The following is a 27,657-nucleotide window of genomic DNA, read 5'->3' on the forward strand; positions in this document are numbered from 1 at the left end:
CCAGAACCCTGCCTGCCCCTTCTTTCCCCATCATGCTCCCTGGGTGTGCCCCTCTCCAGAGTTCAAGGTGTGAACTTACAGCGGTGTGGCTGCCCCTGGGATGCTGCAGAAGCTGTGTCCAGCCTGGCCCCCGGAGTCTCCTCAACTGAAGCCTCATATCTGCCCCCACAGTTATCACCACATGAGTGTGACAGTCCAATTCACACAATTGGAAGACGCACACAAACTTTTTCTCTGTGCCTGGCTGTGCTTCAGACTAGAGACAAGGAGAGGGGTCAGACACCATCGGACATTTTGACCCAAGGGTGGACAGGCCAGTTCACCACCATGCAAGAGTCTCCTCAAAGAAACATACAAGTTACTAAGAAAGGTGAGTTGCATAAGCCCCCCCACCTCACCTAGAGTCACTACTAAGCTCCTCTGAAGAGACATTCCTGAGACACCCCAGGCTATGAAGGATGAAAAAAGCAAACAGGAGCTAGAGGAGGAAACAGGACGTGGTTGGAGGTGAGGAGTGTTCAGTGAGTGTGGAAGCAGCAGTCCTAGGACCGTGCCTGCCTCTTCTTTCTCTAACATGCTCCTTAGGTGTGCCTCCTCTCCAGAGTTGAAGGTGTGAACTTACAGCGGTGTGGCTGCCCCTGGGATGCTGCAGAAGCTGTGTCCAGCCTGGCCCCAGGAGTCTCCTCAACTGAAGCCTCATATCTGCCCCGACGGTTATCACCACATGAGTGTGACAGTCCAATTCACACAATTGGAAGACGCACACAAACTTTTTCTCTGTGCCTGGCTGTGCTTCAGACTAGAGACAAGGAGAGGGGTCAGACACCATCGGACATTTTGACCCAAGGGTGGACAGGCCAGTTCACCACCATGCAAGGAGCTGTGTGAGTACTGAGTGGCCTGGGAGACCAGGAAAGGGTGGCAGGAAAGCTTTACAGAGATGATGGCTTTTTTCTTGTTTGAGTTACTAGAGGCCTGATGCACAAAATTCGTTCAAGGGGCTCGGTCCTCGCAGCCCTGGCTTCGTCCGGAAGGTTGTCCAGATGGTTGTTCTGCTGTTTGGTCTAATTAGCATATTAGCTCTTTATTATATAGGATAATTGACATACAATATATTAGCTTCAAGTTTACAACATAATGATTCAATATTTGTTTATACAGTAGTCCCCACTTATCCACCCTTTTGCTTTCCACAATTTCAGTGATCCACAGTCAACCAAGGTCCAAAAACATTAAATGGAAAACTCCAGGAATGAATAATTCATAATTTTAAATTGCATGCTGTTCCGAGTAGTGTGATGGAATCCTGTGCCGTCCCACTCCACCCTCCCAGATATGAATCATTCCTTTGTTCAGACTATTCACACTGTATATAATACCTGCCTGTTAGTCACTTAGTAGCTGTCTTGGTTATCAGATCAACTGCTATGATATCATAGTGCTTGTGTTCAAGTCACCCTTAATTTACTTAATAATGGCCTCAAAGTGCAAAAGTAGTGATGTTGGCAATTTGGATATGCCAAAGAGGAGTTGTGAAGTGCTTCCTTTAAATGAAAAGGTAAAAGTTCTCAAATTAATAAGGAGAGAAAAAAATACTGTATGCTGAGGATGCCAAGATTTACGGTAAGAATGAATCTTCTATCCAAGAAATTGTGAGGAAGGAAAAAGAAATCTGTGCTAGTGCTGAGAGACAGAGAGAGAGACCACATTCACATCACTTTTATTGCAGTATATTGTTATAATCACTCTATTTTATTATTAGTTATTGTTTTAATATCTTACTATGCCTAATTTATAAATTAAACTTTATCACAGGTGTGTGTATATGTAGAAAAATAACAGTATATATAGGGCTCAGTACTATCCATGGTTTCAGGCATCTACTGGGGGACTTAGAATGCATCCCCCGCAGGTAAGGAGGAACTACTGTATTGCAAATGATCACCACAATGTCTAGTTAACATTTGTCACCATACATAATTACAGAACTTTTTTCTTGTAATGAGAAGTTTTATGACTTACTCTCTTAGCAATTTTCAAATAAGCAATACAGTGTTATTAACTATAGTTGTCATACTGTGCATTATATCCCCATGACTTATCTATTTTATAACTGAAAATTTGTACCTTTTGACCATTTTGCCTTCTACCTCCACTCCTCACCCCTGCCTGTAGCAGCCAAGAATCTGTTCTCTGTATCTATGAACTTGTCCTTTTTTGTGTGTGTTTCCACATTATAAGTGACATTATACAATATTACTGTATTTGTCTTTCTCTATCTGATTTATTTCATTTGCATAATTTCCTCTGCTGAGACCGGCACAGCAGGGTTCAGGATCTACAGGAGGGGCCGAAGCACAAATGAAAATGCTATACATGAAATATGAATTTTGAAAGGCATGGGGGGCCAGGTGGAAACCTCTTTCATGAAGAGGCACACTGAGACCGGTCCGTCTGTTTTTATTTACTTTAAATACACATTTGCCCTTTAGCAATGCATACAGGCAGATCAAAGGTAAAGTTTGGTAAACAATGTAAGGATTATCAGGTCAGGATATTGCCTCGAGCCATTGCAATCACAGTGGGGCAGACTTGTGCTGATATTCAGCCCGGCTGAATATCAAAGTCCATTGGCCTTCCAATATCTCTTTTGCACTTTTATGCTAATTACTGTTTGCTTTAGCCTCCTGCATCCCTCAAGGTCCATCTGTATTGTTGCAAATGTCAGGATTTTCTTCTTTTTCTGACTGAATAATATTTCATTGTGTATACATATATGTATATCACATTTTCTTTAACCATTCATTCATCTATAGACACTTAGGTTGTTTCCATATCTTGACTATCCTATATAATAAAGAGCTAATATGCAAATGGTTGTCATGCCCTCACATCATCACACCCTCATGCTGTAACTGTTCAGACCCTCAACACTGGGGAGAGAGGAATGGGGACCAGCCAGGCACAAATGAGCTTGCAAGAGAGGAAAGGGGACCAGCCAGGCTGCACCCCGGGAGAGGGACAAAATGGACGCCCCATGGACCCGGGTGCCAGCAGCTGGGGCTGCAGCCCAGGAGAGGGGCAAGCTGCACACCCCAAAGTCCCAGACACCAGTGCCTATGGCTGCAGCCCGGGCGAAGCCACCAACCCATGGTCCCCTGCGGCTGCAGCCAGCCCGAGCGAAGCCAGCCTGGGTCCTGGGTGCTTGTGGCTGGCCAGGGGGAGGGAAGCCTGGGTCCAGGGTGCCTGCGACTAGCTGGAGGAGGGAATCCTGGGTCCTGAGTGTGGGGTGAGGCAGAGGTGGTTGGGGGCAATCAGGCCAGCAGGGGAGCAGTTAGGGGCAATCAGGCTGGTAGGGGAGCAGTTAGGGGTGATCAGGCCATCAGGCAGAGGTGGTTAGGGGCGATCAGGCAGGCAGGCAGAGAGGTTAGGGGCAATCAGGCAGGCAGGCAGGCGGCAGTCGGACATCCCCCAAGGGGTCCTGGATTGGAGAGGGTACAAGCCAGGCTGAGGGACACCCCCCCCCATGCACAAATTTCATGCACTGGGCCTCTAGTTATAAATAATGCTGCGATGAACATGGAGGTGCAGATATCTTTTTGAGTTAGTGTTTTCATTTTCTTTAGATAAATACCCAGAAGTGGAATTGCTAGATCATCTGGTAATTCTATTTGTAATTTTTTGAGGAGCCTCCATACTGTTTTCCAAGTTACATTCCCACTAACAATGCACAAGAGCTCCCTTTCCTCCACATCCTCACCAACACTTGTCATTTATTGTCTTTTTTATGACAGTCGCTCTAACAGGTGTGGGGTGATATTCATTTCAGTTGATTTGCATTTTCCTGATGATTAGTGGTGCTGAGCACCTTTTCATGTACATGTTGGCGATCTGTATATCTTCTTTAGAAAAATGTCTGTTTAGATCCTCTGCCCACTTCTTTAAATGAGATTGTTTGTGGGTTTGCTATTAGGTTGTATCAGTTCTTTATATATTTTAGACATTAAACCCTTATCAGATATATAATTTGCAAATATTTTTTTCCCATTCAGTAGGTTGTCTTTTCATTTTTGTTGATGAAAAGTTTTCAGTTTTGTTGATGAAAGGTTTTTTTTGCTCTACAGGAGCTTTTTAGTTTGATTTTTAGGACCTTTTTGTTTGTTTGTTTGTTTTGCTTTGGATGTCAAATCCAAACAAAAAAAACTATCACCAAGACTGATGTCAAAGTTTTATGGTTTCAGGTCTTACATTCAAGTCTTTAATCTATTTTGAGTTAATTTTGTGTACGGTGTAATATAGTGGTCCAGTTTAATGTATATTGAATTTTGTCAAATGCTTTTTCTGCATCTATTGAGATGGTTATATGAATTTTATTCTTCATTTGTTAATGTGGCATATGATGTTGATTGGCTTGGGAATGCTGAATCATTCTTAGTGTCCCTGAAATAAATTCTACTTGATCGTGGTGTAGGATCCTTTAACATGCTGTTGAATTCAGTTTGCTAATATTTTGTAGAGGATTTTTGCATTTATGGTCATCAGGAATATTGACCTGTAATTAATATTTTCTTATGGTACCCTTGCTTGCTATTGATATAAGGGTAGGTAATGCTGGCTTAATAGAATGATTTGGAAGCATTCCCTTCTATTCCATTTTTTCAAAGAGTTTGAAAGGATTGGTATTAATTATTCTTTGAATGTTTGGTAGAATTCTCTAGTGAAGCCATCTGGTCCTGGACTTTTGTTTGTAGGGAGTTTTCAAATTACTGATTTAATCTCCTTACTAGTAATCAATTTCTATTTCTTCATGATTCAGTCTTGAAAGGTTGTATATTTCTAAAAATGTATTAACTTCTTCTAGGTTGTCCAATTTGTTGGCATATAAATTTTTGTAGTAGTGTATTATGATCCTTTATATTTCTTTGGCAACAGTTGTAACATCTCCTTCATTTATGATTTTATTTATTTGAGTCTTATCTCTTTTCTTGATTAGTCTAGCTAAATGTCAATTTTGCTTTTCAAAGAACCAGCTCTCTTGGTTTCATTGATTTTTTTTAATTCTCACCTGAGGATATGTTTTTATTGCTTTGAGAGAGAGAGGAAGAGAGAGGGAGAGAGAGACAGAGATCGGTTGCCTCCTGTATGCACCCCAACCAGGGATCAAACCTGAACCCACAACCTGGGTACACGCCCGGACCGGGAATCGAACCAGCAACCCTACAATGCATGGGACAACTCTATAACCAACTGAGCCACAGCAGCCAGGGCGGTTCTGTTGATTTTTGTATTGTCTTTTTAGTTTCTATTTTACTCACATTTGCTCTGACCTTTATTACTTTATCTCTTCCACTAACTTTGGGCTTTGTTCTTCTTTTTCTAGTTCTTTAACTTGTGATATGTTGTATTTTCTTTTTTTGTTTGTCTCAATATATTTTTGTACTTTGCTTTTTATTTCTTTATTGACCTATTGGTTGTTCAGTAGCATGTTGTGTAGTCTCCACATGCTCGTACCTTTTAAAATTTTGTAAATTTTTAGAACTGGTTTCTAATTTCATATTACTGCGGTTGGAAAGATGCTTGGTATGATTTTAGCCTTCTTAAATTTGTTAAGACTTTCTCTGTGGCCTAATATCTATTTTGGAGAATGTTCCATGTGCCCTTGAGTAGAATGTGTATTCTGTTTCTTTTGGATGGGATATTATATATATATATCTGTTAACTTCATCTGGCCTAATGCGTTCTTTAAAGCCCATGTTTCTTTATTGATTTTCTGTCTGGATGATCTACCCATTGATGTAAGTGGGTATTAAAGTACCCAACTTTGTAATCCTGTCTATTTCTCCCTTTAGGTTTGTTAATATTTGCTTTATATATTTAGATGCTACTAGAGATGGTGGCTTTTAAGCTGGCCCAGCAGTAACAAGAATTCAACTGGATTAAGATGTGTGTGATAGCATCTATTTTGAAAGTACCTATGTTTTTTGCCCATGCTTTTCATTCTTCCCTTGACTTAAAAACGAACCAACACTTTTCTTCTGGCAACCACCCGTTCCCAGGCCATCTGGCCCAATAAGAGCCAAGACTGTACTGGACTTCTGGGGGGGAATGGGTTCCTCTTCCTGTTGCTGACAGCAGTGGTGTGGGGATATGAGCACGGAGCTGTGGCAGGAGGAGAGCCCAGGCCGGCCCCAAGGACCCCAAGGATCATAAGCGAGGCTCTTGGAGCTACTGTTTGAGATTCAGGATCCAGTCTTGACAGAGGCGCCCTCTAGACTTTTCATTTACCTAAACCTCGCCCCTTTGTGCGAGCTTGTGCTGGGTTTGCTGCCACTGATGTTATAGAGACCTTATGGCAAGTGTGGCACCGGGTCCTGTTGTCCAAGATGCACAGAGCACATGGGGCAAGTACAGGGGTTTCCTGAGTAAGGGAATGGCATTTTAATTGGGCCGCAAAGCCGGTCAAAATGTGGGGAATATACATACTAACATTTTTGTGAATACATTTTGAACTATCAATTTCTATTAAGACAAATATTTTAGTCATTGAATTTATAAGAAAATACAATCTAATTTTTTTTAAGACAGACAAATATTGGACCTGGGACACACTGATGTCTTAGGGTATCTGGAAGAAGGAAGTTAATGCTGAGGATTACATGACAATGATGGATGCAGTCACTGAACATAAGAGTGAAGAAATGCTGAGGACCAATGCCCATTCCTGCTTCCAACGAACAGGTTTCAAGTGCCCGCTCCATGCCAGGCAAACCTCATGCTGGAGACTAGGGACACAGGCAAATTGGACCTGGGGACCTCTTTCCCACCTGCAAAATATTTCAGATGCGGCCAGCAGAGATGACAAGGTCCCTGGGGTGACTGAGAACATGGGCAAAGGCTTTGCACAAGGCCTGCAAACAATATCCCTGCAGAATGAGCTGGCTCACTGCCTCTCCCTGACTCCTCACTCCAATAACAGCCATCTTACCCAAGCAGTTTATTTGAAATGCATGCCTCCTTTAGCTCCACCCCAGGGCCTTCTGAACTTGATACCTGATTTTAGAGATCAGACTGATGGGCACCATGACACACTGCCCAGGTCCCCTTCTGGAATAAAAGGCAAACTCCCCCAGCTCCCAGGAGTGCTGCGGGCAGAAAGGCTTGGCAGCCAGTCTCCTCAGTGCCCCCACCCCAGGACGATCACTCATGCAGGTGCGAGGCCTGGACCACCTCCCTGAGTCAGCACAGCTCTGGAGGCCACTCCAGCTCTGGGCCCCATGGAGTCCCTCAAGTTGTCATGGTGTCTGCTGCTGCTTCCTCTCGCCCTTGCATTGATTCCCAGGGACCTTCCTCAATGGGCATCCTGCTCATGGAGCTTTGTTCCAACCTCCCCTTTGCAGGGATAGGTTAAGTGCTTTGCCAAAATCACTTACAGGGTTCAGGAATCCAGGGTTCTCTGCCTCCAAGCTGGTGGGGGACGGTTTGAGAGGCCACCACCAGTCAGACCGGCATGTGTTTACCACAAACAAATGGGCCAATATTATCTTCTTTTCTGTAACCCCAGCCAGTCATGCTCCAGCCCAGGATGTGAGGGAGCCCACAGCCATGGAGACAGAGCTCTCCATGCTGGCAGGCATGCCAGTGTGGCTCTCCCTACCCCCTCCCCAGAAGGTGCAAGCAGATTTCTCACCGTCTGCCACTGCTCATTGTTGAAGGAAAACTCCACATCCCAAACATTTGTTTAGAGGGAATTAGATCATCACCTCCTCACTAATGAAGCCAGCCTGTGCAAACAGAAGAAGGGAGGGCGGCAGGTTGTCTGTCTCTAGGGGCTGGGGCCCAGAAGTTGGCACCCCAGGTGTCTCCAAGGCTCTGTGCACGTTTTGAAAGCAGCCTACGCCAAGTTAGCTTGGCACCTCCCCAGGTGATGTTTGTCTTGGTGGCTGGGGATCCTGGCCCTGAGCTGGGGACTCCGCAGCAGCTTTCTGAGGCCAGAGCAGGCCTCTGCCACATTTTGGAGGCAGCACATTCCTGCTTTTCCAGGCTAAGGACCTGCCTCTGTCTGTGTTCCTTACAGGCCCTGTGCCACCGCAGGCTCCTCTGCCAAAGAAGGAGATGCTACACTCCGAGGTGGAACAGCCATCCTCCTTTCCTTTCTAATGGAGCCTCTGCAGGTGAATGGTCTTTCCTTTTACTATTATTTTAAATTAAGATGTAATTCATATAACATACAACTCACTGTTCATCAACGGACACTTCAGTGGTTCTTCTATATCACTCAGTATATTCACATTGTGCAACCATAACGACGGTCTAATTCCAAACATTTTTCATCACTCTGTAAAGAAACCCCTTATCTATTAGCAATTAGTCCCAGTTTCCCCTTTCCTTCATCCCTTGGTCACCTCTATTCTACTTTTGTCTCTGTGAGGTTGCCTATTTTGGACATTTCAGGTAAATGGAATCAAACAATACTTGGCCTTTGGTTTCTGCCTCTTTTCACTGAACATAATGTTGTCAAGGTTCATCCATATTGTAGCATGAACTTGTACTTCATTTTTTTATGGTTGAATAATATTCCATTGTGTTGATATGCCACACTTATTTATCCATTCAGCATCTGATGGATATTTGAATTGTTTTCGACTTTATGGCTATTATAGGTGGTGCTACTATAAAGTCTTTGTGTGGACATATATTTTCAATTCTCTTGGGTATATAGCCAGGAATGGAATTGCTGGGTCAAATGATATTTCTGTGTTTAACTTTTTGAGAAACTACCAAACTATTTTCCATAGTGTTTGCATCATTGACCTTTCCTTCAATAATGTACCTGGTTTTAATTTCTCCATATCTTTGCCAACATTTGTTATTTCCCCTTTTTTTCTTATAGGTATGAAGTCATGTCTCCTTGTGGTTTTGATTTGCTTTTCCTTACTGACTAATGCTATCTATTCATGTGCTTATTAGCCATTTGTATAACTTCTTTAGGGAAATGTCTATTCAAATCCTTTGTCCATTTTTAAATTGGGTTATTTATTTTTTATTGTTGAGTTCTAAGAGTTCTTTATATATTCTGAGGACTAAACTTTTATCATATGTATAATTTTAAAATATTTTCTCCAGCCCTAGCTAGTTTAGCTCAATGGATATAGCATCAGGCTGCAGACTGAAGTGTCCATGGTTCAATTCTGGCCAAGGGCACATGCCTGGGTTTCAGGTTCAATCTCCAGTAGAAGACAAGCAGCCAATCAATGATTCTCTCTCATCATTGATGTTTCTCTCTCTCTCTTTCCCTCTCCCTTCCTCTCTGAAATCAATAAAAATATATTACAAAATAATAAAATATTTTCTCCTCTCTGTAAGATGCCTTTTACTTTTTTGATAGTGTCCTTTGATACATATAATATTTTACTTTTATAGAGTCTAGTTTATCTATTTTTTCTTTGATTGCTTGTGCTTTTGGTGTCATATCTAAGGAATCATTGCCTAATCCATGATCATGCAGATTTTCTCCTATATTTCCTTTTAAGAGTTTTGTAGTTTTAGCTCTTACATTTAGGTCTTTGATGCATTTTGAGTTAATTTTTATATAGAGTGTGAGGTAGGGGTCCAACTTCATTCACTTGCATGTGGATAGCCAGTTGTCCCAGCACCATTTTTTGAAAAGACTATCATTCCTATTAAATTCTCTTGTCACACTTGCCAAAAATCAACTGGCCATACATCTAAGTATTTATATCTGTACTCTCTGTTCTACTCCATTGGTCAATGTGTCTGTCATTATGCCAGGACCAGACTGTTCTGATTACTGTAGCTTTCTAGTACATTTGAAAGCAGGAAGTGTGGATCCAATTTTGCTCTTCTTTTTCAAGGTTTATTTGGTTATTTGGGATTCCTAGCATTTTCATACAAGTGCCCGTTTACTGGTGACTGGTTAAAGAAACATTGGCACATCCATGCAGTAGAATATTACTCAGCAATAAAGAGAAACCAAATATCAATACATCCAACACTATGAATGAGTCACAAACACATGTTCAGTGAAAAATACCAATATCAAAAGGCTACATTGTATGAGTTTATTCATACGAAATTCTGGAAAAGACAAAGCTATGTGACACAGGTCAGTTTTGGTGGCTGCAGAGGTTGAGGGTGGGAGAAGTGATCAACTATAAAGGGGAAGTTTTGAGGTGAGAGCACTGTTCTGTATCTTTTATTTATTTAATTATTGTAAATTTTTAATTAGAGTTGACATTCAATATTATATTCGTTTCAGGTGTACATCACAGTGGTTATGTGGCAGGCTAATAAGAAACTAGGGCAGGTGAAATGGGGAAACTGAGACAAGAAAATTAAACAAGGCCACACAGTTTGGGCAACTTACAGCCAGCTGTGGATCGCAACACCTTATCTTCCCTAACCAAGGACACTGAGAGAAAATGGTTTATACCCTTTTCACTAACCAGGGAATACACAGCTTACATCACCCTGGTCTGGGAAAATAAAGAACAAAGACCCAACTAATGCCATTTGTACCAGCTAAACCCAAGGACAGATGAAGTTGGGGAACTAATAACAAAAACCCCATTAATGCCAGGCAGACCTAAGATAACAGTAAAATAGTCCAAAGAATAATCCAAAACTTCCCTATACACTCATCTTGATGCATCAGCACATTAAAAATGCATCTGGGTCCGGGTCGGCTGGGCCGGGGCCGCGGACGAGATGGCGGAAGGCGGGGGCTCCGGGGAGCAACCAGATGCGGAGACCCAGAAATCCGAACTCGGGGCCTTGCTGAGGACCACGCTCCAGCGAGGGGCGCAGTGGTATCTTATTGACAGCCGGTGGTTCAAACAGTGGAAGAAGTATGTGGGCTTTGACAGCTGGGATGTGTACAATGTGGGAGAACACAACATGTTTCCTGGCCCGATAGATAACTCCGGACTCTTTTCAGATCCTGAGAGTCAGACCCTGAAAGAACATTTAATAGATGAATTGGACTATGTATTGGTCCCAACTGAGGCCTGGAATAAGCTAATAAACTGGTATGGCTGCATAGAAGGCCAGCAGCCCATCGTCAGAAAAGTCGTGGAGTACGGCCTGTTCGTCAAGCACTGCAAGGTGGAGGTGTATCTGCTGGAACTGAAGCTCTGTGAGAACAGTGACCCCACCAACATGCTGAGCTGCCATTTCAACAAGGCCGACACCATCGCCACCATCGAGAAGGAGATGCGGAAGCTGTTCAACAATCCTGCGGAGCGGGAGACGCGGCTGTGGAACAAGTACATGAGCAACACCTACGAGCAGTTGAGCAAGCTCGACAACACTGTCCAGGACGCGGGGCTGTACCAGGGTCAGGTGCTAGTCATTGAGCCCCAAAATGAGGATGGCACGTGGCCGAGGCAGACCCTGCAGTCAAATGGATCTGGCTTCTCTGCTTCGTATAATTGTCAGGAGCCCCCATCGTCTCATGTCCAACCGGGGCTCTGTGGACTTGGAAACCTGGGGAACACCTGCTTCATGAACTCTGCTTTGCAGTGCTTGAGCAACACCGCGCCCCTGACGGACTACTTCCTCAAAGACGAGCATGAGGCCGAAATCAACAGAGACAACCCTCTGGGGATGAAGGGCGAAATCGCAGAGGCCTACGCAGAACTCATTAAGCAGATGTGGTCTGGGAGGGATGCTCACGTGGCGCCTCGCATGTTCAAGGTGGGCCGATGCCTGTGCCCCCGCCCCATGGGGGGAGACCAGTGTCATGCTGTCGTGAGGCGTTCTTTTGCTTGCATTTTGAGATTAAGATGGAATCTGAGCCTGGCCAGTGTGGGCCAGGGGTTAAGTGTTGACCTAAGAACCAGGAGGTCATGGTTCAATCCCTAGTTAGAGCATACACCTGGGTTGCGGGCTTGATCCCCAGTGTGGGGTGTGCAGGAGATAGCTGATTTATGATTCTCTCTCATCATTGATGTTTCTCTCTCCCTCTCCCTCTCCCTTTCTCACTGAAACCAATAGAAATATATATTTTTTAAAAAGATGGAATCTGAAACTAGAAACCCCACATGATCAGACCCTTCTTTCCTGTTGGTCAGCCATTTAGTGACTTACCTTCATGACCTCAGCCCCACCTCTGGGCTGGGGTACTTGAGAAGTCTTTTATCAGCTGGTTGCTCAGAACGCTGTGTTCTGTGGTGCCGACCTTTAAACAGCCAGCAGCTTAAGCCGGACCCTAAAAATTCAAGTTGAGTTCCAGTATCTTCTGAAGCTGCTCCCAGGTCTCTGAGCCGGGAACCTATACCCACAGTGGTTTGAGTTGGGCCCCCTGAGTTAGGAATGGGGTTGGCATTACTGGAAGGTGATGTGAGGGGCAGTGAAAGAAGATTGGGGAGGCCTGACTGGTGTGGCTCAGTGGTTCGATTACCCTTCAGGGCACATACCCAGGCTGTGGGCTCGATCCCCGGTGGGGGGCATGCAGGAGGCCGAGGATTGATTATTCTCTCGCATCGATGTTCCTCCCTCTCTCTCTCTCTCTCTCTCTCTCTCTCCCTCCCTCCCCCTCCTCGCCCTCTCCCTTTCTTTCTCTCTCTCTCCCTTCTCTCTGAAATCAATAAAAATATCTTAAAAAAATAAAAAATAAAAGAGACAAAAAAAAACCCACAAAAAAACAAAATATTTTTTCTAAACAAATGCCTTAACATTTATAAACTCCAACTAAAAACCCCAAAGAACCTGTGAGGTTCTCCAGTGAGGATTAAAGAAGAAGAATAGTAAAGGGGGAAAAGCCAAGAAAGTATCTTTGCCCAATACACCTTAATCACAAAGAAGCTTCGAGCAGCTACCAATAACAATAAAAATACTCTGAACCTCTCCTGGAGAGAAGATTGTAGAATGTAGGAGAGGATGGCCCCATTTTAAAAGCTCTTTTCCAGGGAAATAAAGAGAACTAGGTGAGGTGTGTTTAGCCTTAGAATTGCCTGCCCCATGCGGTAGACATGAACCACATGTGGTGATTTAAACTTAAATTATTTAAAATCAGGCAGAAGTAAAATTTCACTTCCTCAGCCCTCCTACCCACACTGGGATGGCAAGGAGCCACTGTAATTGGAGAGCACAGATGAGAACACTTCCTGTGGTGCAGAAAGTGCTGCCTGAGAGAGCAGGCCTGCCTACAAGAAACAAGGTGTGTGAGAAGCTTTCTTTGTTATATATTGTTTTGTCTATACAACTAGAGACCCAGTGCATAAAATTCGTGCACTGGTGGGGTCCCTTGCGGTTGCCGGCTGCGGGCCGGGGCCTCCCTGCCTTCCCCCGGCGGGCCCTGCCCCCTGGTCAACTCCCGGACGAACTCCCGGTCGAGGGGACAATTGCATACTACGCTTATATTATATAGGATGGCACTTGGGTTCACTCTTTTGCTCTATACTTTTTTTTTTAAATATATTTTATTGATTTTTTTACAGAGAGGAAGGGAGAGAGATAGAGAGTTAGAAACATCAATGAGAGAGAAACATCGATCAGCTGCCTCCTGCACATCTCCTCATTTTAATGCATCAGCATATTAAAAAATGCATCTGGAAGCTGATGCATATTCTACTGAAACCCTCCCCTAAGATTCTCCCCTATAGGAAAAAATCCCTCAGGACAGAGACTCAATCCGGGCTCAACCTAGAGCATGCCCATGCCCCTTCCTGTGCATGAACTTTTTATTTCTAAGGGTCCCCACAGGACTTGCATCCAGGGGAGGGAGCAGTGGGCAGCAGCACCTCAGCCTGGGCTCACCCCCTGATCTGTCTCCAAGGCCCCCCTTTTCTCTGACTTGCCAGTGAGCCAAAGCAGCCCCACCTAGGCTCGCCTCCATCACTGTGACCTTCACTTCCCAGGAGCTAAGCAGCCCTGCCCTGGCTCACTTCTTCCCTGTAACATTTCTAGAGACAAAGCAGAGCCCCTCCTAGGCTCCCCCCTGCTGTTTCTTCTACCCTAATTTTTTCCTTTGTCTCACTGTCCCTAGCGTTAATGAACACACTCTCAAACCCATCTGGACTCTTGTGAAATCTTTCCTACACGAAGTCAAGAACCCACACACTACAGGCCACCTGATGCAGACCTGCTCCAGGCCGGCCCCTGTCTGGTAACAGATACAATTTATTAAGACCCAATAAGTCTAGTACCCACCCACCTGTCCCCATACATAGTTGTTAAAATATTACTGACTATACTCCCTGTGCTGTAGTTTACATCCCTGTGACTATTTTGAAACTGCCAATTTGTACTTCACTCAACCCTTAATAACCCTCTATCTGGCAACTGTCAGTTTGTTTTCTATATCTATGGCTTTGTTTCTGTTTTTGTTTGACATGTATTTTGGTTTTTTAGATCCCACATATAAGTGAAAGTACATGATATTTGTTTTTCTCTGTCTGACTTAGTTTACTTAGCATATTCTAGGTCCATCCATGTTGTCACAAATGGCAAGATTTCATTTTTTTCTCATGGCCGAGTCATATCCCATTGTGTATATATGTACCGCATCTTTTTCACTTAATTGACCCTTTGGTTGTGTCCCTATCTTGGCTAGTATGATAATGCTGCAATGAACCTAGAGATGCATATATCATTTCTCATTAGTGTTTTGGGTTAGGTCAAATAAATCCCCAGAAGTGGGGTTGCTGGGTCATATGGAAGTTCTATTTTTAACTGTTTGAAAGGCCTCCATACTGTTTCCTGTATAGAGGCTGCACCAATTTGCAATTCCATCAACAGTGCATGAGCATTTTCTTTTTCCACATGCTTAGCAACAGGTGTTTGTTGATTTATTGATGATAGCCATTCTGAAGGTATGGGGTGATTTTAATTTGCATCTCTCTGATGATTAGTGATGTTTAGCATCTTTTCATGTTTATTGGCCATGTGTGTGTCCTCTTTGGAGAAATGTCTATTCAGGTCCTCTGTTCATTTTTTAATTAGATTGTTTGTCTTTGATGTTAAGTTGGATGAGTTCTTTATCTATTTTTAATATTAACCCCTATCAGATGTAGCATTGGCAAATATCTTCTCTATTCAGTAGGTTGTCTTTTCATTTTGCACAGCAAGGTGCAAAAAATTTTAGTTTGATTCAATCCTATTTAATTATTTATTTATTCTATCATTTCCCTTGCCTGAGGAGACATATCCAAAAACAATATTACAAAGAACAATGTCAATGAATATACTACCAATATTTTGTTGAGGTTTTAGTATCTATGTTGGCCTATTATTTTCTTTCTTTGTAGTTTCTTCATCTAGTTTTGGAATTAGGATAATGCTGGCCTCCTAAAAAGAGTCTGGAAGTCTTCCCTCTTCTTGAATTTTTTGAAATAATTTGAGAAGGATAGGCATTAGTTCTTTGAATGTTTGGTAAAATTTGCCTGTGAAGGCATCCAGTCTAGCAGTACATTAAAGAAGTAATACACCATGAACAAGTGGGATTTATTCTGCAGATGCAATAAACATGATACATAAAATAAAGGATAAAAATCATATTATGATCACAATAGATGCAAAAAAAGCACTTGACAAAATCCAGCAACCATTTATGATAAAAACTCTCAGCAAGAGGGAATAGAGGAATCATAATTCAACATAATAAAGGCCATAAATGAAAAACCATAGCCATCATCATACTCAATGGGCAAAAACTAAACATGTTTTCTTTAAGATCAGGAACAAGACACTTTCCCCACTCTTATTCAGCTTAGGAGTGGAGATCCTAGCCATGACAATCAGATAAGAAGAAGAAATAAAAGGCATCAAATTTTAAGAAAAGAAAGTAAAACTATCATTATTTGCAGATGACATGATATTGTACATAGAAAACCCTAAAGAATCCACCAAGCCCTGCCGGCGTGGCTCAGTGGTTAAGCATCAACCTATGAACCAGGAGGTCACAGTTTGATTCCCGGTTGGGGCACATGCCTGGGTTGCGGGCTCAATCCCCAGTGTGGGGCATGCAGGAGGCAGCTGATCAATGATGCTCTCTCATTGTTGATGTTTCAATCGCTCTCTCCTTCTTCCTCTTTGAAGTGAAAAAAAACGTATATATTTTTTAAAAAAGAATCCACCAAAAATAAAACTACTCATCTAAATTAATTTGGCACAGTATCAGAATACAAAATTCATATTCAGAAATTGGTGGCATCTTTAGACACCAATAATCTCCTTCCTCTTTGAAGTGAATAAAAACATATATTTTTAAAAAAGAATCCACCAAAAAAAAAAAAAACTACTCATCTAAATTAATTTGGCACAGTATCAGGATACAAAATCCATATTCAGAAATTGGTGGCATCTTTAGACACCAATAATGAACTATCAGAAAAAAAAATTAAGAAAGCAATCCCATCTAATATTGCAACGAAAGAAGGTACCTAGGAACAAATTTAACCAAGGAGGTAAAGGCCTGTACTCAGAAAATTATAGGATATTGAAGAAAGAAATCGAGGAAGATCTAAATAAGTGAAAGCATATACTGTGTTCATGGATTTTCTGGTTTCTGTATCTGAAGCTCTGACCGTGGAAGGATGGTCCTTCCTGGGGTAGCCAATTTCTAGAGAGAGTTAATGACTCCCCTGCCAGCACACATTTTGTACACAAACCAATCCATCCAGATTCTGCTTTTGCTTCCTCTAGGGGACTCTCCTGCTCAGGACCACTCTCCACCTGCCCTAATCACCGAGGGCCAGGAGCCAGACAATTCAGCGAACAGCTCCTACACCCCAGAGCCTACTGACATTCCTCAAGCCGCCAATCCTGAGCCTGCTTACCCTGCCTCACCAGGTCCTCCCTGCAGAAGCCACAGTAAAGGCTCTTGTCCACAGTTCTCCCTGCTCATGACCGATGCTGGTGCTTTCCCGTGTAGCCCGGCATGGTGAACCATGGCTCCTGTTTCTAGGGATCTTGGAGTATAACCAACTATCGTCCCAACAGCAGTTATCTCACGACCAGTTGGCCTTATCAGAACTGAAAGATAATAAAACTTACAGGTTAAAACACAGTTCCACGAGGTGGTATGCTGGACCTTCTCCAGGTGCCCCTGCATGCCCACCACTGTCCTTCACCTGCTTTGTGTCTAGGAGCCTGTGTTCAGGTGGAGGCTGGAGACTAAAGGAGAGTGAGGTGGGGATGTTTCTTCTCTCTCTCCCCGACTGGGCCAAAGGTTCTCTGAGTTCCCCTGCAGAGGCCATGGGGTGCCCTCTACCACACAGGTTGTTTGTTTGGATTCTGGAGTACTCTCCCCGACGGGGCCAAAGGTTCTCTGAGTTCCCCTGCAGAGGCCACAGCTCGCATGGGGTGCCCTCTACCACACAGGTTGTTTGTTTGGATTCTGGAGTTTGCTTTCTTAGTTTGCTCCTCAGGTCTAGGCATGTAAGGGCTTCGCCATTATTCTCTGGTTGACCCTGCCTACACATTGTCAATGGTCCCTGGTGAAACACTCCTCAATTGCCCTATCAGACGCTCCTCAGGTCTAGGCATGGTTGACCCTGCCTACACATTGTCAGTGGTCCCTGGTGAAACACTCCTCAATTGCCCTATCAGAGCAGCTCTGGTATCCTGCTTGCTGAATGGGTGAATGAATGACATGGGTGACAATGGCAGAGTCTGGGGGTGAGGGCACACAGAGGTCAACTGTCTCTGACTTTTTCATTGATATTCTCATTGTTATCCTAGGTTAAACTATAAAAACGTTAAATTATACAGATTAGATGGGAGAAAATACACAATCTACTACCTTCTTCAGCTAGTTATTTTTCTAGATAGAGATATAAATGGGACTAAGTTTTCTCAAAATGCATTTATTTTTATCCTACCTCCACAATTTTTGCCATATCTGCACACCACCTAAAGCAGCCGTGGGCGGCCCGTTTGAAATGAATAAAACTAAAAAAAAAAAAAAAAAAGACATTAGATGGGAGAAAATACACAATCTACTACCTTCTTCAGCTAGTTATTTTTCTAGATAGAGATATAAATGGGACTAAGTTTCCTCAAAATGTATTTATTTTTATCCTATCTCCACAATTTTTGCCATATCTGCACACCACCTAAAGGGTTATTTCTCTAATCATTTTCTTTCACTCAGCCTACTTTCTGAAAAAGGCAGGTGTATATAATTTACATAATTGGAGACAGCATTTACGTCCGGTAAAAGTTACCCCTTTTAAAGTGTAGTTCAGTGGCTTTGACAAGTACAAACAGTCATGAAACTACCAACACAATCAAGATGCAAAACAGTGTCATCACCCCTAGTATGTCCCTGTGCCCCCTGTTCTCAATCCTGTTTGCCACCCACAGCCTGTGGCAGCCACTAGTCTGACTCCCATGCCTATGATTTTGCCTTTTCCAGAATGTCATGTGAATGAATCATATAGTCTGTGGCCTTTTGTGTTTGGCTTCTTCTACTTCACATAATGTTATGTTTTTTTCCAAATCAAGCTTAAACCAAAAGCCATAATTTATTCATTTTACTGTCCAACATTCAGTTTTTACATATTGTGTTTGTGTGTAGTAATTCACCAAACCATTGGCCACAGTCTTATTTTAGAGTGTTTTTTTTTAAAGTCATGTTTATTAAGGTCTTATTTCCATACAGTAAATTCACCCTTTTTAGAATGTGGTTCTAGGAGTTTTGACAAATCCATGCCTTTGTGTAAACAGCATCACGATCAAGATACAAAACAGAGGGGGACATCTAGTCAAGAGGGCAAAGCAGGTAAATGCTGTGCTTGCCTCCTCCTGTGACCACATCATGAAAAGGGCTGGTCCCACACCCACTGTGGCAGTTGTGCCAGATACTAAGAGAGGGGAGAGGCCCCTGGCACATGGCTGAAGCAGGGCCTAAACCTCCAACGTGGTGAGCTCTATGATTGGTGGGGGATGGGAGAGGGCTCAAGGCCCGCCCTGCTTATACCTCGCAGGAGCTCCTCTGCCCTCATCCGCCCTAGGCCTGCCTCACTCCAGCCTCTACACCACTTTGCAACCTGGCATGCCCTCCTCTCCAAGCCCCTGACTCACCCTCCACCCCGAAAAAGCCTGCCCAGCTCAGAGGTCAGCTGGGAGGCCTTCCCTGCTCCCCTTTCCAATCCCAGCCTCCTGGGAGGGGGGTGCTGTTTCTGTGTCCCTGGCTTCCGGTGTTGCATTTTCATATTTGTATTGTAGTAGCGGAAGTCCTCAATGTCCTCATCTGTAAAAACCTTTGCTGTGCTGACTAAATGGATAAAGGCACATCAGTGTGTAGAATATAGAAACCCTAGCTAATAATGCCTACTTGTTATGATGGCTAAGTAATCACTATTATAACTGATCGCTCATCCGTGTCCTGCACAAGCCTGACTCTTGCTCATAGAATAAGTAAACGCTCACACAACAATGACAACCCCAGAAGCAGATGGTCAAGTCCAGTCCAAACTCACAGGATTCTTGGCTTGGCTACTGGGTAACAGGGGCTAGTGTGCTGGGAACTGTGCAGGCATCATCTCTGTTAATCCCCATGACAACCAAATCTGGGCTGGGCCAAGGAGAGCAGAGGGATGCTTTTGGAAAACTGCCTGGGGAGAGCTGGGCTCTGTGCTGATTCTTGAGTGGCCAGGACTTGGCCTCTTCTGTTCATCTCTTGTCCCTGGCCCCTAGCCCCTGGCTTCAGACAAAAGACCTGCAGGCAGCCCAATGTCCAATGTCCTGAGCATGGCCTTGTGCCCTACTGGGATGCTCTAGGCTGAGAGGGGTCTGGAATTCCTCAAGGGCTGAGCAGCGAGAGCCGGCCATAGGTGATGCCAGCCCCAATGCCTGGCAAATGGCTCCAGAACCTCTAATCACCCTCTCCTAGTATCTGGCCATTAAATCCCCCCAGACACAGGAGGAGCAGCTGCACCCTCCCCGCCTGCCTTTTAGTCCAACACAGTTAGGACCCATTATTTCTGTCATGTGGATTCTTGAAAAATCATTTTAAATTGTTGCCCTTTTTTCTGCTTTGGAAAAGGAAAGTGCCAAAGAATAGGAAAACAGAAAAGGGTACCCACACATCATGGTCTCCCCCCGCCTTGATCCCTCCATTTCTTCTGACCTGTTCCCTTGGTAACCGTCAACCTGCTCCTGCAATATTCAAAGGGAATCTCAAAACTGCACATCAAATAGGACATGGGGGTGTGTCCAGTTGTCTGAGACTGATGGACAAACAGACATTCAGACATCCAGGGAAGACACAGACACAGAGAGACAGGTGGACAGAGATGGAGACAGAGAGGCAAGGAGAAAGACCCAGCACGCAGAGACAAAGATGCCCACGGAGACAGGGGTGTAGGACCAGAGATGCCAGAATGATGCAGGGACAGACAGACACTCAAAGTGACAGACGGAGAGAAACAGATGTGGGAGAGACCGATCCAGAGAGACAGAGAAAAGACACAAACACAGTGAGATGAAAAGGAAGCAGAACAGAGACGGAGATATGAGACCAGGCAGGGTGGGAGGATGGAAGGAGAGAGAAAAGGGCACAGAGACAGGAGCCCAGAAGAGGCAGAGGGAGAGCCTGAAGCACCTGGTCCTAAGTGCGGGGGGAGGGGAGGCGAGGAAGAGGGGCCTGGCCGCCCGAGGCCCCTCCTAGTCGAGTGTGTCCTTCCTCCTCCAGCCTCTCTCCCTGTCCTCCTGTTCTTGCTTCTCCTCCTGTCAGGCTGCTCACCTCACCAGACAGTTCCCTACTTCCCACACACCTGCTGCCCCTCTGGCCTTTCTGAACACTTCTTCCCAACCCGCCTGAGGGCATGTCCCTTTTGTTGCTACCCATCCCTCCCTGGCCTCATTATGCCTTCCTGAAAGAGAGAATAATTTCTGCTGCAGATGCTAATGGTGGAATTCTAGATATCTTGAAAGAGAATAGGAAAGAAAGTCCCCAAGATATCCCTCAAAGCACATTGTGGGGGCCCCTGTCCTCATAGGGAACTCTGAGGAGGGCCTCAGGAATTCCCCCCTAGGGCTATGGAATGGGGTCAGTGTGTGGGCTGACAGGGCAGCCATTGGGGAATGGGGGAAGGGATCTCAGTCAGCAGTTCTGCCGCCGTGTGTGAATGCCACATCCATTTGCGGGTAGGGTTCAGGATCTGAAGACGGGGTGGCACACAAATGAATACACTAGACAAGAAATATGAATTTAGAAGGCATGGGGGGCCAGGCAGAAACTCCCCTCTAGTGGAGAAGCTCCGAGAAAACTTGGTCCCATCAGCTTTTATTCACTTGAATACACATTTGCCCTTTAGGAATGCATACAGGCATATCAAAGGTAAAGTTTGGTAAACAGTAAAAGGATTATCAGGTTAGGGAATTGCCTTCAGCCATTTGGCCAACAGCAGGGCAATATTATGCTGATTTTCAGCCCTGCTGAATAGTGCATTAATATTCTAACTACTGTTGGTCTTAGCCTCCGGCACCTGTGCCCTTGACCCAGCACCTAACCCCTTAATTTTGCTCAGCCCCCTGCACCTGACCTCGCCCAGGCCTAAGAACCCCGTGGCTGTCAACATCTGACCCAAGTCTAACCACAGGAGCCTGAAGGTTGGGAGAATGGACTAGAGAAGTAAAGATGCTGAGCTCAGAGGTCAGGGGGCAGAGTGCAAAGGCAAAGTCAGGGTCCCCCTTGGAGGGAGACAAACCTACATATAAACACCAGCTCTGCCACTGAGCAGCTGGGCCACCATGGGCAAGTTGTTTAGCCACTCTGGGCCTCAGTTTTCTCATCTATAAAATGAGTAAATACTCCAGAGTGATGCTCAGTGAGGCATCAAGAGTGTATATGTGTAGTTAACTGTGATTTTTAAAAAAATAGTGACAGTAATGACAATAATTCATAACTTTTTGGCAAAGACATAGCTGGGTGCCCAGCTGGGGATCCCAAATTCAGATGACTACTGGGGCCAGCAGCAGGGAGCCTGAGGAGCAAGGTGGGGCTCAGGGGAGGTGGCCCAGTAGAGCTCCCGGACCCATCTACTATGTGGGCCCAGAGCGACAAACTGCCACATTTTCCAAAGGAGCTGGAAATACATCAGAGCTTTGAGTTGTACATATTGGTCACCAGCGCCATCTGTAAAGCACTCTGCAGGCCAAATAAGTAGGTTGTGGCCCCAGTTTGCACCCTGAGTCACAAGGAACTGCAGGCACAGGAGCCCAATCCACTAGCGGGGCACCCTGTTGGGGTTGCTGGTAGCTCCTCAAAGAATAGGAGTGGGCAGAATCTACACACTATATGCCCTAGGGGCAGGGAAGGCTGGGCTGCAGACTGAACCCATTCCCCAGGCCAGCGGGTCAGACTGGACCCTGTTATGCCCAGATTTCAAGATTCCCAAGAAACCGCACCAGGGAGCCAGCCATGTCCGATGCAAAAGCATAAGTAGGAGCGGGCAGAATCTACACACTATATGCCCTAGGGGCAGGGGCGGATGGGCTGCAGACTGGACCCCATCCCCCAGGCCAGCGGGTCAGACTGGACCCCATTCCCCAGGCCAGCGGGTCAGACTGGACCCCACTCCCCAGGCCAGCGGGTCAGACTGGACCCCACTCCCCAGGCCAGCGGGTCAGACTGGACCCCACTCCCCAGGCCAGCGGGTCAGACTGGACCCCACTCCCCAGGCCAGCGGGTCAGACTGGACCCCACTCCCCAGGCCAGCGGGTCAGACTGGACCCCACTCCCCAGGCCAGCGGGTCAGACTGGACCCCACTCCCCAGGCCAGCGGGTCAGACTGGACCCCACTCCCCAGGCCAGCGGGTCAGACTGGACCCCACTCCCCAGGCCAGCGGGTCAGACTGGACCCTGACCTGCACAGGGCCCAGGACCTCAGGGGGGTAACTGCAGTTCTGCTGCAGCCCCACCCCCACCTGCCCTGACAGCAGGGCCTCAGAGACAAGGCCCCCAAGATTCTGACTCTGAATGGCCTCTTTGATGGGGAGGGTCAAAGACCATGGTTCTGTCTCTGTGTGTGTGTGTGTGTGTGTGTGTGTGTGTGTGTGTGTGTGTGTGTGAGTCTGTGCATGCATATGTATGCATGTGGGGGGATGGGAGGGTGTCATTGTTCTGAGGAACTTGATTCAAGCGCAGCCTCCTGGGTCATTTCTGGAGTGTGATTTGGAGGGTCTGGGTGGGCCTGGAAAGTGCACCTGAAGGCACATCCCAGGTGATTCCCATAGCTGCACAGCTGGAAAGCACTGGGCTGGGGCCATGCAGTGTCCTGCCTCGCTCTGAGCCCCATGGTCCTGAGGAGCTATTGTGTTCTCCCACCAGATCCCTGACTCCCCCACTGCTGGCCAGGGAGACCCCTTCTGCCCCTGCTGCTCCCACGCTGCTGAATCTGATGAAAATGTAGGGACCCCTGTTGCTTAGGGACTCACAGGGAAGACTGATGGTGCAGGAACCAACCCTACAAATGTTCCCATAGAGCCCCTGTCTCTGCACTGCTCACGTCCTTCCAGTCCTTTAACCACCAGGACCCTAACAAACGGTGGTGGAGGATGGGGGTCTTCTCTTTAGGAAGGAGGGAGAGGGTTGAAGTGGGAGGAAGACACACCTGAAGCTGCTTGGGAGGTGTTGCCTTGGGAGGCATGTAGACACCAGTGGCCCAGAGGCGCCCTCTCTGGAATGCCCAGCCCCCAGAGGGCAGCGACGGTTGCTGGGACACACCCACATCAGGACAGTCTTGTTGAAACCCAGTGGAGAGCCAGGCACTCCCTGCGGGTGGGGGAGGCCCTGGGGCCTGAGCTCAGAGTTGGGAAAAGCAGACTGAGGCTGCGGCTGCCCGGAGAGCTGAGTCCCTGGCCTGCCTACACCCACAAGCCACCGTCTTACAGTTCCCGGAGAAGCCACCCACCTCACAATCAATTCCCCTGTTGCTTAAGCCAGCTTGCAGTCCGGCACTTGTAACCAAATATATCACCCAAAACCTACTGACTCAGAAGTTTTGTATTTTTAACAGGTTTCCAGGTGATTCACGGCCAAACGGTGCTTGGGAAGCACTGACTCCAGCACTGCCAATTAGGCTGCGGGTGTCCCGGGACTTGGCACACCTCCACGTTGGAACCTGCCCGCCCCTGCGCCAACAGCGGCTCCTCAAACTCCGTTCTGTCATCCTACTGGCCTGGGAGGGGGCCGGCCCAGCCACTAGCCCAATCCCTGAGCAGCCTGGAACCACGAAGCCCAAGAGGGTGAGCCCCTTGAGGCCTTCTCTGAAGATCATAAAAGACACAGAATGTGGGGGATGATCTTCCTAGAGCAGAGTCTTGAACGGAGAACAGATCTCTCCTGGGCACTACCTCCTTCTGCCAGACACTGTACTGAGTGTGGGGGTGGAAAGGTGAGTGGGGGCAGGGGGGCTCCATGCTCTCCGAGGCTCCCACTCAAGGGGAGGAGATCCCCCTTCAGGAGGCCACCACTAGTGAGCACATGACGACAGACTGTGCAGGGAAGGAATGGGGTCTTGGCACACACTGCTTTCGGCCCCCAATATGTGTTACCTCCTTCCTTCTCACCTGAATCAGGACCACCTGAACACTCCCCAGCCTCCTCGGCAGCTACATGTGGCCACATGACCGTGTTCTTACCCGCGGGGGTGTGAGCGGAAGTGTGTGACTTCCTTAGAAGTGTCTTGTGGTTGGAGAGGTGAGCCTTTCCTTGCTCTTCCCTCCTCCTTCTCATTGGAATGGGGCTGTGATGGCCAGAGCTTCGTGCTCTCTGAGGAGTGTGCTAGATGTCGAGACCCATGGAACGAGATAGAAGCCTACGTTCCTAAGGATTGTGGGACCACCACAGAAGTCCAGCGCTGCTTACTTCTAAGCCTCATTTACACAGAGAGAAAGAAACCTTGATCGTGCCCAGCCAGGGCAGTCCTGGTGCGATGGTGCTCTGAGAAGTTATAACAGGGGGGCTCACTGAGAAGGGGAAAGGCCTCTTTGAGGAGATCTCTTTGACCTGAATGATGAATAGGAGGTGGCTTAGGAGAGCAAAAGCAGAGACGCTCTCAAACTGGAAGGACAGCTACTGAAGTACTAAGAGGAGGCCATGGAGGCCAGAGTGAAAAGAAAGGAGAGAGTGGAGCCTGGGGCACAAGCGGGGGAACAGCATGGAGGGGGTTCCAATTGTAAAACACCTTCTTCCTCTCAGGCTAAGAGCATCACAGATCCCCAATTCTGTTCAACAAGCACAGCCTTGCTAGCGGGCACATTATTCCCCTTTTACAGACGAAGAACTGAGAGTAGGTGACAGCCTCAGGGCAATTCAGCTCACCTGAATCCCAGCGCAGCCCTTGTTAGCGGGCACATTATTCCCCTTTTACAGACGAAGAACAGAGGAGAGTAGGCGACAGCCTCAGGGCAATTCAGCTCACCTGAATCCCAGCCAGGATTTGAGCCCAGATCCAGCTGCCTCTCGAACCCTGAACTTCCCCTGTATTATGCTCTCGGCCATTCCCAGGTGATCGGGTTTCCGGGGGTCCAGCCAGGTCCACCAGGAGAAGAACATGCCATTCAGCCTTGGCTCCAAGCACTTGAGGTTTTCCAATTGTGTCAGGGCCTCAGAGATCACTGATCTTAAGCCTGTACTGGGCAGATGGGGAGACTGAGGCTTGGGGAGAGGTTGCAGCCTGGTCAAGGCCACACAAACCATCTGTGTAGACAAAGGATAGGGAGAAGGCTATGCTGGTTCCCAGGAGAGGTCAGCAAGGGCCAGGAAGCTGGTCTGCAAAACTGTCCCTTTATTCAAACCCAGATGGCTAACTCTGACTTATGGAAGGCAAGCGCCATCATAACACAGACCCCAGAGGGACAGCTTCACACCCACTGTCCCTTCTCCCCTGAGCATCATTTCCTCAGAACCACCTGCTGAGATGAAAGTCCTTTGTAAATTAGAAAATGTTCTGCTAATATGGAAGCTGGATATAATTAGGTATAGCAAGAGTTGGTGCCTTCATGGTGTTTTTGAATATAAAAAAGTTTCCTCTGCCCCCTCCAATTATCTTATCCATGACAGAATTCACACCATTATCAAATCATCCCTCCAATTACAGTATTGTCTATTTTTAATCCATTCTGGGAAATGCAAATCCCTGCTAAGAACAATAAAACATTGTGTAATCAATCATTTACACTTTAGTATACATGAGTTTAGTATAAACGAGGAGAGACTCAAACAGGAAAGGGAAGTCTGTTAGGGAAAAGGGTGATGGGAAGGGATAATTACAGAGCCAAGCACTGATTTGCTGGGGTGTCACTTCCTAAAGGTGAGGTCAACCTGGACACAGTGGAGACCTGGCCTCTTAAAGCCTGGGGGTGAAAGAAGACCCAGGAGTCACCCAGAAGAAGGGATTGGATGCCTAGTCGTTATGTGGCCATTCCTTACCTATAATCTCACTCCCCTACTGGCACTACCCCACAGTCTGCAAACACACTCAAGATTCTCTTACCCAGAAAAGTCCAACCACCTCTTTTTTCAACATTCCTGAATATCTGAACAAAAAGAATATGGGTTTTAGAGTCAGATAGTCCTGAGTTTCATACTTGACTGTCACTTGCAACCAAAATTGTGCCAAAAGCCACCGTTTCATGCATCTTTGTACCACCAGATTTAAGCACGGAGCCTGACACAAGAAACAGCCTCCAAAAATATTACTGAGTTGCATCCTCTGATCCTCAGTGTCCTCACCTGCAAAATGTCACCAAGGAAAAGCACAGTAAAAAGTATTTTATTTATACTAAAGTGTAAATGACTGATGAGATATTGCATTTTAAAGAGGGGTATGCCTGGACTAAAAGGGACAAAAATGATAAATCTTTTCTCGTAGGGCAGTGGTTCTCAACCGTCCTAATGCCATGACCCTTTAATACAGGTTGAGAACCGCTGTCGTATGGCAATGATGAGGACTAAATGAGATCATTTATTAATGAATGTAGCAAATATATAGTGAGCACTGACCGCATGCCAGACCCAGTTGTGAGGATAAAGAAGTGAACAACCAAAAAAGTCCCTGCTGACATTTAGTGTGGAAGACAGACAATAAACTAACAAATAAATGAATAACTTAATATGTAATTTAAAGTCAAATCACAATCAGTTCATTGAAGAAGATTAAAAGGGAATTAGGGGACAGTGTGTGATGGTGGAGTATGATTTTATTGTTTTATTTTTTGTGGGGCTTGTTTTTATTAAATGCATTGGGGTGACATTGATTAAAAGGATCATATAGGTTTTAGGTGTGGGTTTCTATGTTACAAGATCTGTATATTACACTGTGTGCCCACCACCCAAAGTCAAATCCCCTTCCATCACCATATATTAGGCCCCTTTCACTCCTCCACCTCCAATCCCCTTCCCTCTGGCAACCCCCACACTGCTGTTTGTGTCCACGAGTTTCGGTTTTATATCCCACTTATGAGTGAAATCATATGGTATATGGTCCTCTTTTTCTGACCGACTTATTTCCCTTAGCATAATATTCTCAAGGTCCATCCGTGTTGTTGCAAATGGCAGTATTCCATCTTCTCTTATGGCCGAGTAATATTCCATTGTGTATATGTACCACATCTTCTTTATCCAATCCTCTGTCACAGACCTCTGTCACAGGACACTTAGGTTGTTTCCATGTCTTGGTCACTGTG

The 27,657-nt window shown here is 45.8% G+C and overlaps 1 protein-coding gene across 1 annotated transcript; it reads left to right on the forward strand.

Annotated features, from left to right (window-relative positions):
- The first annotated feature begins 10,698 nt into the window (after positions 1-10,698).
- Positions 10,699-23,378, forward strand: LOC102260988 (ubiquitin carboxyl-terminal hydrolase 4). Its single transcript, XM_014540249.1, has 2 exons — positions 10,699-11,846; positions 23,297-23,378. The coding sequence occupies exons 1-2, from the start codon at positions 10,726-10,728 to the stop codon at positions 23,376-23,378; spliced, it is 1,203 nt and encodes a 400-aa protein (XP_014395735.1). The 5' UTR covers positions 10,699-10,725.
- The last annotated feature ends 4,279 nt before the right edge of the window (positions 23,379-27,657 follow it).

Source organism: Myotis brandtii, unplaced genomic scaffold (assembly GCF_000412655.1).
Source record: "Myotis brandtii unplaced genomic scaffold, ASM41265v1 scaffold240, whole genome shotgun sequence".
Classification (NCBI taxonomy): domain Eukaryota; kingdom Metazoa; phylum Chordata; class Mammalia; order Chiroptera; family Vespertilionidae; genus Myotis; species Myotis brandtii.